The 14,162-nt window shown below is 34.4% G+C and overlaps 2 protein-coding genes across 4 annotated transcripts; both read left to right on the forward strand.

Annotated features, from left to right (window-relative positions):
* Positions 1-25: 25 nt before the first annotated feature.
* LOC110670867 (S-adenosylmethionine decarboxylase proenzyme 4) lies at positions 26-1,758 on the forward strand. Its single transcript, XM_021833149.2, has one exon. It carries the CDS (start codon positions 268-270, stop codon positions 1,288-1,290), a length of 1,023 nt encoding a protein of 340 aa, XP_021688841.1. The 5' UTR covers positions 26-267; the 3' UTR covers positions 1,291-1,758.
* A 4,181-nt stretch (positions 1,759-5,939) lies between these two features.
* Positions 5,940-9,832, forward strand: LOC110670857 (probable protein phosphatase 2C 35). Of its 3 annotated transcripts, XM_021833135.2 has the most exons (4): positions 5,945-7,742; positions 8,327-8,458; positions 8,975-9,184; positions 9,396-9,832. In XM_021833135.2, exons 1-4 carry the CDS (start codon positions 6,846-6,848, stop codon positions 9,405-9,407), a joined length of 1,251 nt encoding a protein of 416 aa, XP_021688827.2. In that variant the 5' UTR covers positions 5,945-6,845; the 3' UTR covers positions 9,408-9,832. The 3 variants fall into 3 exon arrangements, with proteins under 3 accessions (XP_021688828.2, XP_057992653.1, XP_021688827.2); XM_021833136.2 differs by lacking the exon at positions 8,327-8,458 and having other exon boundaries at positions 5,940-7,742; XM_058136670.1 differs by lacking the exon at positions 9,396-9,832 and having other exon boundaries at positions 5,940-7,742; positions 8,979-9,155.
* The last annotated feature ends 4,330 nt before the right edge of the window (positions 9,833-14,162 follow it).

The raw sequence follows: 14,162 nt of genomic DNA on the forward strand, positions 1-14,162 counted from the left end.
AATCATGATTCTTGGTTGCCTCACCCGCATGCCCCCTCTCTCTCCTTCACTCACTATCTCCCTCTCCCTAACCCCACTGTCTCTCAAATCTCCTTTTCTCACCCAACTATAAATCCCATACAGACCCCCTCTTCTCTCTCTCACCTGTAGTCCCTCACACCCTCAAAATCTTCCTCTCCTATTTTCTCTGCTCCCTGCCTCTCTGTGTCTTTTTTTCTTTAGTTTCTATTCAGTTTGTGTTCTTTCTTTCCTTGCTATACTTCATTAATGGCTGTGTCTGGTTTTGAAGGCTTTGAGAAGCGCCTGGAGCTTCATTTCTTTGGTGATGATCCTGTGGTCGACAATATGGGCCTTAGGCTTCTTGATTTCGAGTCTTTAGTGAAAGTTTTAAATGCTGTGCAATGCACTGTGGTATCTGCTGTTGGGAACCACTATTTTGATGCCTACGTGTTATCAGAGTCAAGCCTCTTTGTCTACCCCACCAAGATCATCATCAAGACATGTGGGACCACCCAACTCCTCAAATCCATCGGTCCATTGCTACACTATGCTTGCAATCTCGGCCTCACTTTGTGCTCCTGTAGGTACACCAGAGGCAGTTTTATCTTCCCCAAGTCACAGCCCTTCCCTCACACCAGCTTCAAAGAAGAAGTCATTTACCTTGAAGAGAATCTCCCCTCCAATCTTTGCTATAGAAAAGCCTCTGTTATGCCCTCTAAAATGACTTCTCACTCTTGGCATGTCTTTACTGCTAGTGACCAAACTCACATAGTATCCCAAAACGATGATCTCTACACTATAGAGGTGTGCATGACTGAGCTCGACCGCGTCATGGCTCACAAGTTCTTTCAACCTCCCGGCGATGGCAAGAATGGTGATATAGCTGGGAAAGAGATGACGAAACTTACCGGTATAGGTGATATCAATCCAGGAGCTATCATTTGTGATTTTGCATTCGACCCTTGTGGATACTCCATGAATGGGATTGATAATGATCGTTACTCTACCATTCATGTCACTCCAGAGGATGGTTACAGCTATGCAAGTTTTGAGTGTGTTGGGTCCATTTTCGACGATAATGATGATATAGCTGAGGTTTTAAAGAAGGTGGTGCAGGTTTTCCGGCCGGCGACCATGTCGGTGTCTACTACATGCGCGAGCCACGAAGTTTGGACACGGGTTGCAAATGCTGTGGAGCCGCTTGGAATGAAATGCAGAAGTTGCGCGGTGGATGAGTTTCCAGATAGCGGAAGTGTGGTGTTTCAAACGTTCACAGTTCGCCGGAAGTAAACCGGAATATACTGGGGGGAGGGTTAGGGGTTTAGAGTCGAGTAGGAAAAAATTTTTGTTAGGGCGGGTGATGAATGGGAGCAATTACGTGGAGAGAAGTGATTGGTTAATTGGGGAGGGGGGAGGGGGGGGATGTTGGTGGTTGATGAATGTTGGGTTGACTTGTGTAGAAAGATAAAAGTGGGGAGGAATTAGAGATGAGAGGATGATGTGGATGCATCAAAAAAGATTGGGAGAGTGTGAGCATTTGGAATCTATCATGATAATGCACCCCACTTACGCTTGTCACGCCTAAGATTTTTGAGCTTGTGTAGTGCTCTTGTTTAATTTTCAGGTTTATATGAACTTTCGCTTTGTATTATTTTTCTTTTCTTTTTTTCTCCCTTCCTCAATTTGTCTTTTATAAAATCCACACTCTTGGTTAATTATACCCTTTTTTAACCCTTAATTCAGTATTGTTTATGTGCATGTTTGAGCTCAATCCCAAGAAATATGAAAAAAAAAAGAAATGGGTATTAGGTTAATTTCTTGAAGAGTCTGTGTTTGCATGGGAATTTTTCTTTTTTCTTTTTCATTTTTCATGTGAGTATAAAAAATATATGTATGATTTGGGTACGATGATTATGCATCTGGCGTGGAAGTCACCACAGACCCATGTACATGATGCAATCTAACAGCTCTTTGTCCCATTACAATACAGAATCTGCACGTGACCATGATTTGCCATGCGTTATCCTTCTCACTTTTGTCCAAGAATTATTTGCTTCACAAACTATGGATATATGTGGCAACCCAACTTTCTTTTCTTTTCTTTTCTCTTGTTTTGGAAAAGTCCCTCAAGTTTTCTTCTACCTTCTCTTCCTATATGTGGCTTTAATTCATTGATCTAAGACTAGTGGCTTATAGCTCATACCAGAACATGATTATTGGGTTACGAATTAAAGAATAACCAGACCATTTCAGGGTAATTATCTGTGAAAATTGATAAAGAACACATATCTTTGAGTTTGAACTGGGCTTTACAATCATAGGAGTGCGTTCTGATGAAGCTAGTCCTCAGGTTCTGATGATTGTTTGCTTTGCGTTTTGAATGTATATTTCTGCTTGCTGTGTTTTACTTGTGGGTTGGAGCTTTAATGGGATTTTGGGTCTTTCTGTCTCAACTACATTTCTAACTCCAAGCCATTGCAGACCCAAATAGTCAAATTCAAGAGAAAATTCCTGATGGGCCAATGTCCATATCATAAGTGTATTCAATAACTTCTGTATTAACTGGCATATATTTCTATCAGACAGTGTCAAGTTACCTTCAAATTTTTTAAGGGTCAGTTCTTCAATTCGATAGTTAAAAGCTATAACTTCTACTCTTCCTGAAAGAAAACCATTATAAGAAATCTATATATGCTTCCATGAGAGGTTCAACAAATAATATTGTTATATGGCATTAATTTTGTTTTATAAGAAAAAGATTTTATTAATATTGTGCCTTGCAGAAGCATATAAACTATTAAAAAATAAAATAAATATAAAAAATAATAATACTTACGTACTTCACTCTCTTAACTTAGAGCTATATTTACGTGCATTACATCTTCTACTATTATCAATAATAAATCATCAACGTCAAAACTATAATACCCATCAACCTAATTACACCCAAAAAACTCTTACTTCAAGTTACTCATGATAAATATATTAGTTAGTCCTCTCAATTTTTTCTAAATATAACTCAATATATTTATTATTACAACTGTTACATGGACAAGAGCCCAATTTCTTCCTCTTAAATTTTATGTCCTTTATCCACCTTAAACTGAAATCTCTTTCCTTCAATGAGACTGCAATAGGCAGAGCCTCTCATTAATAAGTAAAGCCAAATCCTCAGCAATTGAAAAGGCAACTCTATTCAATGGGCGAAAGCCCCTCTCAATAGGTAAAACCAAATAAATCTCTCATAATACTAATATTTTTCCTACTCAAATTAGAGAAATATCTTCTAAATCAACTAGTACTTGGGTCATAAATCTAAGTTAGGAAAAATTAGCAAACACCACCAAAATAGAAGATGAATGCTATAAGGAAAAACCTAGCACAGGGAGAAAAGCAAGGAAAACAATACATCAATGAAAGAGATATATGGCATTTTTCTTAATCTTCTCCTGCTAGAACACCAGAAATTATCACATCACCCAAGCTGCAAGTTTTGCTTGCAAAACTTACCAAGTGAAATGCAATTTTGATCTTCTTTCAACAGCACTAATGGAGCCTCAGCCTGATGGCAAAAGATGACTATTGAATTCACCAACAATACAAAAGAAAGAAAATTTTGACTGTTTAATTTTTGAGTTCTTTGCAGCATAGATGACATTGTTACTGAGATTTAATATATAGATGACATTGTTAATGCCTGTTTAATTTCTAGTTGGTAAAGGTCGATCTTGGAAACATGTTAGTGGAAATCAATTAGATTTCATTAACAATATTAAACAAACAATTTTTTTGGTTAACTAATTTAAGTAATTATGATTTGCTTTACTTTATTTCAAAGGGTAATATTTGCTTTTGAACAAGTGGGGTAGGAAAATTAACCAGGCAGTGACTCGTTGGCTTCATAATTACACAATAATCTTTTCTTACTTAAAAAATTTAATTAGTGCAGTGAAAACTAGAAAATGTGTCACTCAACTATGCTTTGATCTAAAATACAGCCAAAAGAAAACAAACAATGGTGGAGTCCCATTTGATAACATGAAATCATTATCATTTGAGATACACAATTTAGTGGTTTTATCTAACTGGTCAGCTAAACTATAATAAAAAAATTAAAAAAAAAAAAAGCAAATTATACTTCCACAAGTAGTAAAAGATAATATGTACCACTAAGTGTGGTGGAATGATTATGAGAATTTAATATTGAATGTCTCAATTCTGATATAATTTTTTGTTTTAGTGTTGAGACTAAATATTATCCCTGCTTTAAGTATAAGGTGTGAATTGTTATTTAGTTGTTCATATCTTAACGTTTTGACACCCATCTCAAATTTAGTAATAGGTCGATTCTTTTCAAACGCTGACCACAAATCTTGGATCCAAGGAATTACTCATTTTTCAAGAAGAAATAATATTTATTGAATATTTCTGTTTGACACTGCTTCACACTTGATAAAAGAGAGCTTTGTATAAGTTAAATTTGTTGACGAAAGTTATATTTCTCAACAATAAATATCAAGCTCATGAGTTTATCATCCTAAGTCGGAATAAGTTGATAATATTCTCTTTTTTACATCCTCATGCCCCTCTCTCATGGCGACATGGGAGCGAAAAGAGGAAAAAGAGGGATGGGCTCCGGATATTCCTCATATTTTCAAATATAAAAAAATAATAATTATATATATATATACACACGCTATTGGGCTCTTTTTGGTCATTGACTACACCGACAAATCGAAGTTTTGGGCTTCAGATTATAGGTTGTTGTTGGACCCTTGGTGGGTTGGACCTACTGAAACCCACAATGATCAGCCTCAACATTTATATAAACAACAAAGAAAATGGTTCTTTTTCAACAAGAATGGATATGGTAATTTTTTGAAAAATGAAAATAATAGTAGTACAGGCAATAATTTGAAATAATAACAAGCTTAGGTGATAAAAAGAAAACATTATTGTAAAATTATTAGAAAAAAGATTGAAGGATTATGATAAAGGGAGAGTGATGAAGAAAAATAACAAATGAAGGCTTAAAAGTGAGAGTATCCTGTGAGGATGTGAGACACACTTTTGGCCCCCTCGTCATCTAGAAAATTTTGCCTTTCTCAATTTTAGAATATATTTATTTAGATCTGATTTATTATAAATTTAAAATATAAATATAAGTCTGTATATATTAAATCTGATAAGTGTAAATGATACTTTCCTTGTGTGTTATAGCCTTGTGAGGTGACATCACTCAGATATTTCTATCTTTATATTCTCATATTATCTTCACACACTTTGAAAACAACTTATTAGAGATAAGGACAACCTGAAACATGCAATCCAATACATACACCTAATCCATGAGATGTTCATCTCAAAATAAAATGAATGATGCATCTTTATTCCTTCTTAAATTCCCAGTAATTAATGAGTTTTTTCTTATTTATTTGAACTACACCATTATCATGATTACAGTTATTTGATAAGAGTTTTCCTTCCAAGTAATGATTTGTCTATTTTAATATTAAGTTTGAAAGATCTAAGCTATTTTTTTTAAATAAAAATATTATTTATAAAAAAATATAATTAAAAAATAATATTTTTATTATTAGAATTTATTAAATTTAATTTTTAATTATTTTTTAATTAATATGCTTTAAAAAATAATTTTTTAAATAACAATTTAAATAAAAATGCTAAGCAGGCCAGTATCAATTTCAACTTTGATAGCAGCACTCAAAGATCATTTTTAAATTTGGATATTTTAATTCAAAATGAATAAATACAAATAATAATAATAATAATAATAGATTATAAATTTTAACATTTTTTTATGGAATAATAATAAATTTTTAACTTTTAAGGTAACCTATATATTAAACATTGTTTATTTACTAACACAAGGCAGAAAGATTTTAGATTTTAATGAAATCGAAAGAATAAACTACATAAAAATGGAAGAAAAGAGAATAGATCAACTGGTATCTGGTCTGGTCCCCTGGCACAAGCAAAAGAAGAAAGCCAACATCTCAGAGAGATTAATGCACAATCTTGGTAGTTCCTTCGCATTCGTTTCATTGTGGCATCTCTCTTACTTGGCTTTTGTTGTGTTGTTTTCTTGGAAGACGAGTTATTGTCTCTGTGCAAACAAAATCCACCCATGCGCACATCGAATCTCTCTGTATTCTCTCTGTCGAAAGAAATCCCTTTATTCGCGTCAGCATCAAACCCTTTCATTTTCATATTCTTTACTTTCTTGAGTTTTTCATTTTCTTCAGTCTTTAACATTGGTACTTCCTTTCTTGCTCTTGAGCCTTGATCTGGTACCCTAAACACTTGCATTTCATGTTCTTTGGAAACCTCATGAGAATAGATGCCACACTATGACACTAAAATGCCACTCGACTTTTGCTTCTTTTATAGCCTTTTGTTGAAAAAAAAAAAAGAAAAAAAACTTTATTGAGGTAAATTCGTTTCTGCTGTGCCGGACATTCTAATCTTTGAATGATTATTGTGGAAAACGTTTTCTTGGGTGTAACCCAGATGGGGATCATCATTATTTTTTAAGAAAAATTTCTCCTTAAAAACTGAGTTTTGGGGTTATTTTGCTTCTAGGGTGGGTTTGTTAGTTCGTTCTTTCCCCATTCCTCTTCTCTCACATAAATTCTCCGCAAAATTACTTTCCTAGGAGCTTCATTTTCGAAATCGCCTAGTTGACTACTTCTATAAATAACTTCATCTCTGCTATTTTAAGACCCAAACGCAAATAGTTTCGTGTTTCTTTTGGGACATTTCGCAAACAGCAAGTCTGAAGTTCGAAAATTTTCTCTTTTACCACTCAATTGCCTATCAGAAACATGGGTTGTGTCCACGGCAAGTGTGGCTGCTACCCGTCATCAGTAGATGGTGATTCAAGGGGCCGCCCTGAAGCGGGTCATGTTGGTAATAAACACGTACTCACTCAGAGACCGCTGGAGATTATTCCTGTCCCTTCCCATAACTTAAAATTGCAGTACTCTGTTCTGACTCAGCGAGGTTATTACCCAGGCTCGCCAGACAAGGAAAACGAAGACAGTTTCTGCATTAGAACTCAAATTCAAGGTAACCCTAATATCCATTTCTTTGGTGTATTTGATGGGCATGGTCAATATGGTGCTGAATGTTCAAATTTCGTTAAGGATAGATTGGTTGAGATATTAGCAAATGATCCCACGTTGTTAATTGACCCTGTTAAAGCTTATAGTTCTGCATTTTTAAGGACGAAATCTGAGTTACATAGTAGTAAAATTGATGATACGGAGAGTGGTACCACTGCAATAACGGTTCTTGTTATTGGAGATAAGATTTATGTTGCCAATGTGGGTGATTCGAGAGCAGTCATTGCTGTTAAAAATGGGAATAGAATTATGGCTGAGGATTTGTCTAATGATCAAACCCCGTTCAGGAGAGATGAGTATGAGAGGGTCAAGTTATGTGGGGCTAGAGTTCTGAGTGTTGATCAAGTGAAAGGGTACAAGGATCCTGATATACAGACATGGAACGATGAGGGTGATCCTCCAAGGTTGTGGGTGCAGAATGGGATGTATCCAGGGACTGCATTTACGAGAAGTGTAGGGGATAGGGCAGCTGAGACGATTGGTGTTATTGTTGATCCAGAGGTTTCCATTGTTCAGCTCAGGCCCAGTCATTTGTTCTTTGTGGTTGCAAGTGATGGAGTTTTTCAGTTCCTCTCAAGCCAAGCTGTTGTTGATATGGTATGCATTCACCTTTGTGTCTTTCTTTTGTCTGTATGTTGTTTCTATGACTCGCCAATTAATTTTCAAATGTGTTGATATGGTAAGACTATATTGTATGCTGTCTCTAATAGTTCTGAGCTAAGTAATAGTCTTTTCCTGGAAGTTCATGATTGCTAGCTGTTTGAGAACTGGACTCAGAAATCGACTTCATTCTAAAAATATATTGAACATGAATGTGCCTGTGTGTTTCTGTTTGTAAAGTTTCTTGAAATAATCAAGTTTGATTTGCACCCATAGTTCAAGATTTGAACACAAGGGTGAATCAAACATGGGTGCAAATCAATTCTTTGTCAAGTTTGTCAGACACCACAGTCAGTAGCATATGTTCGAATGTCAATTGTCAATAAACTGTGTGTTTTCCATTTACCTAGTTGAATGAAAATCTATTATATTTCCAGTTTAAAAAAAGGGAATAAAAATTGACTGATGGATTCAATTCCAAGGATGACAAGAACTTTCTTGATACCATATCATTTTTCCCCTTTGTTTACCACTTCTCTTATACCTGTTGTTCCTTCCATTACAAATGCATCTCTCTATAGGTGGCAAGATATACCAATCCCCGAGATGCATGTGCAGCCATTGCGGGAGAGTCTTATAAACGTTGGCTGGATCATGAAATCAGGACAGATGATATTACAATCATTATTGTACACATTAAAAACTCATCTAATGTAAGTACTAAGAAGACAATCCTCAGCCTCTATTGCTTCTTAATTACCTTTTCCAATGCTTTAGGTTGAGTTTCATGTTGATCTTCATTGTGTAGTAATTTTTTGTGGTAGCAATTTTAAGTGTTCTATGACATAAGAATCCTCAAATGAGGCCTACATATATTTTGGTGTCATCTGATGTTGAGAATAAGTTGCATATTGTTCCTCTCAAAAACTGCTATAATGTATGTGAAAAAATGAAACCCCCTCTAAAACAACAGTTTTAATATTTTAATCTTTTTATTTTTTTAAACCCAAGTGGGGTGTCCATTTTTTTTTTGGGGGGGGGGGGGGGGGGGTGGGTTTAGATTAAATTTTGTTTGGCATTTAGTTAGGTTAAATCCATCACTTGGAAGAAAAATGAAGAGAATTAATGGGGCACTGACAGTTAGTAATGACTTACACTCTGCTTCTGACACATTAGTATAACGTGCCATTGGTTGCCTGTCATTTTCTAATTTTAGTTCTGATTAATAGCCAGGTGCTGGTGCTATTGATGGAACTGCTAAAGTGAATAGGAACTCAGTGAGTTCAAGGGCACGAAAAGAAAATTCTGACTTTTCCATTGCCTCTCAGTCTGAAATTTTCCGTTCGATGAGGAGTGAATTCTCAGATCAGCAAGTTTCAGTGAGTCTAAGTGCAGCTATTGTTGTTCCAGCTCCTTCACATCAGAGGGCCTTGGAATTGGTGGATCTCCTTGGCTGTCTTAACTTTTGACGAGCAATTTTTTTTTCCTTTGTTTGCTGCAGTAGTCTTGTTGCATTGCCAAGCTGCCTCAGATCCTTTGTTTCATTCTCTGTTGTTTTGCTTCCAGTGAATTCGTTCTTTTTGATACTTATAGAGTGCAGTCTTGTGAGCTATTGGTTCATTGATTTGACTTGCTTTTGGCCTGTATCAGGATGGGGGTTAGCGATCCTGGTTAGAAGTTGAAGACCATATGCTCCACGTTCAAGATGTACTTGCCCCAAGTATCTGCATGCAAACCATGGTTTCTTGCTAATGTTGCTGAAACACTGCCACTAACCAGTAACCACACACAATGGGTGTAGGAGAACAGAATGCTCTGATTTGTGCTGTCACCAATTAGCAGCTAAATCCAAAACACAAGAGACATGGATACTGAAGTTAGAGGAGATTCCTGGAGGCTGGGAAATGATAGTTGTAAATTTCATTACTTTCTCATTCACACTGTATTTAGGAAGAAGATGTAGTTTATTAATTATGACCTATGAAATGATAATTCAGCACACTTGTGTTCAATCAAATGGTTGGCGTGCTTACTGAATTGATATTTAATCAGAAAGAAGTAGAGTAAAAGGATTAATAGATTATCAACCCTTTTCTTCCAATTGATCATTTAGGTGCATTTTCGCCTGCATGCATCTATAACAATGCTAGTTAAATTTTATCTTTAAATTATTCATTTCTGTCTAAATTCTATTATTAGTACTGAGTAATATTTTAATTAATAATATATGTAAATATATATTTTTATTAATAATTTATATTAAAAAATTAATAGTTCTATTAAATATTTTTGTTATATTTATTTAAAATATAGTATACAAATATTATTATAAAAATATTTGTTTATATTTAATTAATTACTTATATAAATAAAATTTAGAAAATAAATATCTAATAAGTAAAATTTAAGTTGAATATAAATATTATTTTTAAATTTAAATTCATATTTGAGTCGAAAATATCTTCCTAATGCTTGCCTATTTCTAGGGGTGGTCACAGTTTAGAAATCGTCAGTTCATGTTCAATGAAATCATGAACTTGAATCAAACTGTTAGGGGATGGTTTGAAAGATGATTCTTGAATCATCGGTTTTGGTTCGAGCTCCGGTTTAAAACGATTTTAAGCGCAGTTCAAGACGGTTTGGGAGCGGTTTAGGGGTAGTTTAAGGGCTACTTAGATAAAAAAATTAGAGAAAAATTTTATTGATTCAGAATTTAAGTTATATTTATAAAAATATTTTAATTTTTCTTATAAATCTTTCTATTAAAATAAAATTAGAAAAAAAAGAATGAAAATAATTTATCTTTAAGAAAAAAATTAATAAGTAAAGACTTGAACTTGATTAAAAAATTAGAGATAAAATTATTTTTTTTTAAAGAAATTAGAAAAAAGTGTGAATTTAATTTTGTCTATGTTTCCCTTTAGTATTTAGAGGAATCAAAATTTCTAGTTCTATTACTTACTTTTTTTTTAAATTATATGATAATTGATAATTAAAAAAGTATAAAAGAGAAAAAAAATTAAAATAAAGGGTATTGAAAATTTTATTGAGGATATAAAATAATAACAGAGTAATTGAGATAGTATTAAAAATTTCAGTGAACATATAAAATAATAAAGTAGAAAAATTGAGAAGCTACTGAAAATTAAAAAAAAAGTATAAAAAATAATTGTTTAGAGAATTTGAGAAAAATTAAAAAAGTATTAAGAATTAAAGAGAGTGTAGAAAATAATTATATAGAAAATTAATGGTATATATAAATAAATTAGGAGTGATGTCACGACTCGACCTATGGGCCGGATCGGCACTAGGACCTGAGCCAGCCTAAAGCCCTCGAGGCCCGTAGTAAGCCTAATTATTCTTCAACCCATGACTAGGCTCATAATTTGGGCATAATATGCATATAAAATAATTTAAATTAAACTGTTATAATTTTATTTCGGACTAATTTAGCCTAGTAATTATCAGAAACTAAAATTAGGGGAGCCTAGCTAAATCCTGTTACATCATTTACAAACTATTTAAAACTCATAAATTTTTTTTTTCATTTATTAATACAAAAACTTAAATTCATGCAGTCCCTGACAGGATTAATGCTACTACTAGTACATGCGGAGTTCTAAATTACAATTCAGACAATAATAATACCGTTAAGTAATTTTCTCCATAACCTGCGAGGAAATGAATAGGTTATTCTGAAAAAGGTCTCCTCCTGTAGCCTGGAAAAATAGGTGAACAGGAGTGAGCGTTCGACTCAGAGAGTAAAATATCAATTTTAACCATAATCTCTATAGCTATCTAAAGCTAATGCACAATGTGGAGTGAAATGCAACATCATCACAAATTTCATATAAATCACATCAAAAAGGTAATTTGGAATACTCACACACCCGATAAGGTCAAACAATACATATATGGGAGCTGATCCCCTGTACAGCCCTCTTAATCCAACCTGTGCCAGCGAAGAACTCAAGCCGGACTTTCGCTTAATAAACCAAATCGGGGTCCCAGCGAAGAACTCAAGCCGTGTCTACCCTGAAGGACTGGGTCCCAGCGAAGATCTCAAGCCATGTCTACCCGTCCTGTCCATAGCCAACACCATACCATAAGCACGCCAACCCATGCACACTGCTCTAAATTACCACAACAACATCAATGGCACTTTAACAATTATGAGTGCAACATAAAATGTACCTAATATTTAACTACATAAATAAATATTTATAAGTGATGCATGGGCATGCTTAAACATATAAAATATCGAAATTACAATTAAAATTAATATTTTACTCATAGTACACTGATTACTATTGTGGCTGCTAGATGGAGAAGAATAGCTGATCTCAATCACCTGATAATTATATTATAAATTTATTAGTACTAAGTTAAAATAAAACTCTAAAGAGGCAATAAACAGCCTAATTCATGCCGGAAATTCGGCAGAGTTTCCCCTATACTTGGGACCTATCCAACCTGCAAAGAGGCTCAAATAACACTTCTAAATTTAACTCATATCTCATCATCATTATATGGCCCCTCCTGGACCCTCCAAACCAAGCAATACTCAAAACCTTAAAAATTACGTTTTAGTCCCTATGATTGACATTTTGTAAAAATCCACTCAAACAAGCTCTAAAAATTCTAAAACTTTGTCCCGCTGTCTTTAATAATATTATAAGACTATTGCAAAATGAATTGTAATTTTCTAATATCCCATGAATATTTTACTCAAAAGTATTACTCAATTTCATAAGTTTCCAACAACTAACATATTCTTAATTCAACCCAATTCAATATTCACATATTTAAACCTCTATCCTCAAGTTTCAACCAATCATATAAAATTTAAATATCATAATTTCAAATAATCTTATATGCCTATATGCTAAAAATCTAACTAAAATCCATCTATATTTTTCAAAAATATTCTACAATCACTCAAAAATTCAACAAACACCATAGAATATCTCCAAATAATTTTCCTTTCATCATATATTTTTTTTGAAATTTTTCTCCAATTTTTCCTGTTTAAGAAACACTGTATTTATGCTCTACAGACAGAAAAATAATGAAAATAATCTTACCCAAAATTTATCTGTGTCTCAAAAATTCCAAAAATTTATGAGGAAGTCTTTAGAAGTTGAATCATCTCCAAAGCCAATCGGAGCCACCGCCGGAACCACCGCACATGGTGGCCGGTCGTTGGTCACCGGCGACATTTGCCGGATTTGATCATACCATCATGTTCCTCTCCTCTTCCTCAGTCCATAGGTGGTCTCAGATCGTTGATCAAACGGTCGGATAGTCCTAGATCTGACGAAAAAGCTTGAAAAACCCAAAACTTCTCTCCTCCCTATCTCACTCATCCAACCACAAAATGTTGCAAAATAGGTATCAAAAGAAAGCTCTCAGAACAAGCTTTCCAACGCCACCTGAATCGCCTCGATCGGACGTCAAATGAAGTCGGAATAGGGCCAAAAATCCGTTGCCCACTGTGCCCGAGTTTCTCTCTCTTCACCCTCTCTTGCCGCCGTTTCTAGTGGTTCTGGTCGCCGCTGGAGAGTCGCCGGAGTTTTGCCGTGTTGGTGGGCGTCGCCGGTAGTAGTGGTTTGCCAGAAAAAGAGTGGAAGAGGTAGGGAGAGGTGAGAGAAAGTGAGTGAGAGAGGTGAAATGGGGGGGGGGTGTTGTGCTGCGAAAATTTTCTGGGTTTGTTTTTCTTTTCTTTTTTTTCAATTTCTGGGAATGAATCTGGACAGCCATGTTGTCCATATTCATTCCTGGAAAAATTTTAAAATTAATGTTTAATTTAATTTTTAATTAATTAATTTATTTATTTTTATTATTTTTAAATTTTTGGGTTGTTACATTCTTCCCCCCTTGAGAATAATTCATCCTCGAATTTTTGAATAAATAAGAGATAAGGAAAAGAAGATTATTAGAATAAGTGCAATCATTACTCCTCCAGCTATGCAGAGATTGGTAAAATATTTATTCTTCAAACTCTTTGTATATTATATATGACATTCTACTGCTCTCTGATTCTACTATAGTGTTCTATTTGTCATCATCTCTTTCTAGAGATGCTCTTATCTCTTGGCTATTAATTGACTATTCTTCTGACATCTCAGGTATTCATTATAACTCCACTACTCTCGACTTGATATCTGATAGCTTTAATCAACTTTGACGATTACCTCACTTTTATTACGCCCTAACGTGTCTCTTGGTGACTTCAGTCCTTATTCCTTTGTTTCAATAATCTTTGTTTCCCCAAAACATGACTTATGTTCCTTATCCTAAGGCATCCTATGAGTAGCTTTCCTGTAGCACCTATCATAGGTATCTTATTCTAAATCTTTACTTGTCCTTTGACCTCAATGGTTAGCACCTATGCATCTTCTTATTTTCATGATACTT

This window comes from Hevea brasiliensis, chromosome 15 (genome assembly GCF_030052815.1).
Source record: "Hevea brasiliensis isolate MT/VB/25A 57/8 chromosome 15, ASM3005281v1, whole genome shotgun sequence".
Classification (NCBI taxonomy): Eukaryota; Viridiplantae; Streptophyta; class Magnoliopsida; order Malpighiales; family Euphorbiaceae; genus Hevea; species Hevea brasiliensis.

Coding starts and splice junctions, on each gene's coding strand:
- LOC110670867 (XM_021833149.2), top strand. CDS start 268: ATGGCTGTGTCTGGTTTTGAAGGCTTTGAGAAGCGCCTGGAGCTTCAT.
- LOC110670857 (XM_021833135.2), top strand. CDS start 6,846: ATGGGTTGTGTCCACGGCAAGTGTGGCTGCTACCCGTCATCAGTAGAT. Junction 7,743..8,326: donor GCCAAGCTGTTGTTGATATG/GTATGCATTCAC, acceptor ATCTCTCTATAG/GTGGCAAGATATACCAATCC. Junction 8,459..8,974: donor ACATTAAAAACTCATCTAAT/GTAAGTACTAAG, acceptor TCTGATTAATAG/CCAGGTGCTGGTGCTATTGA.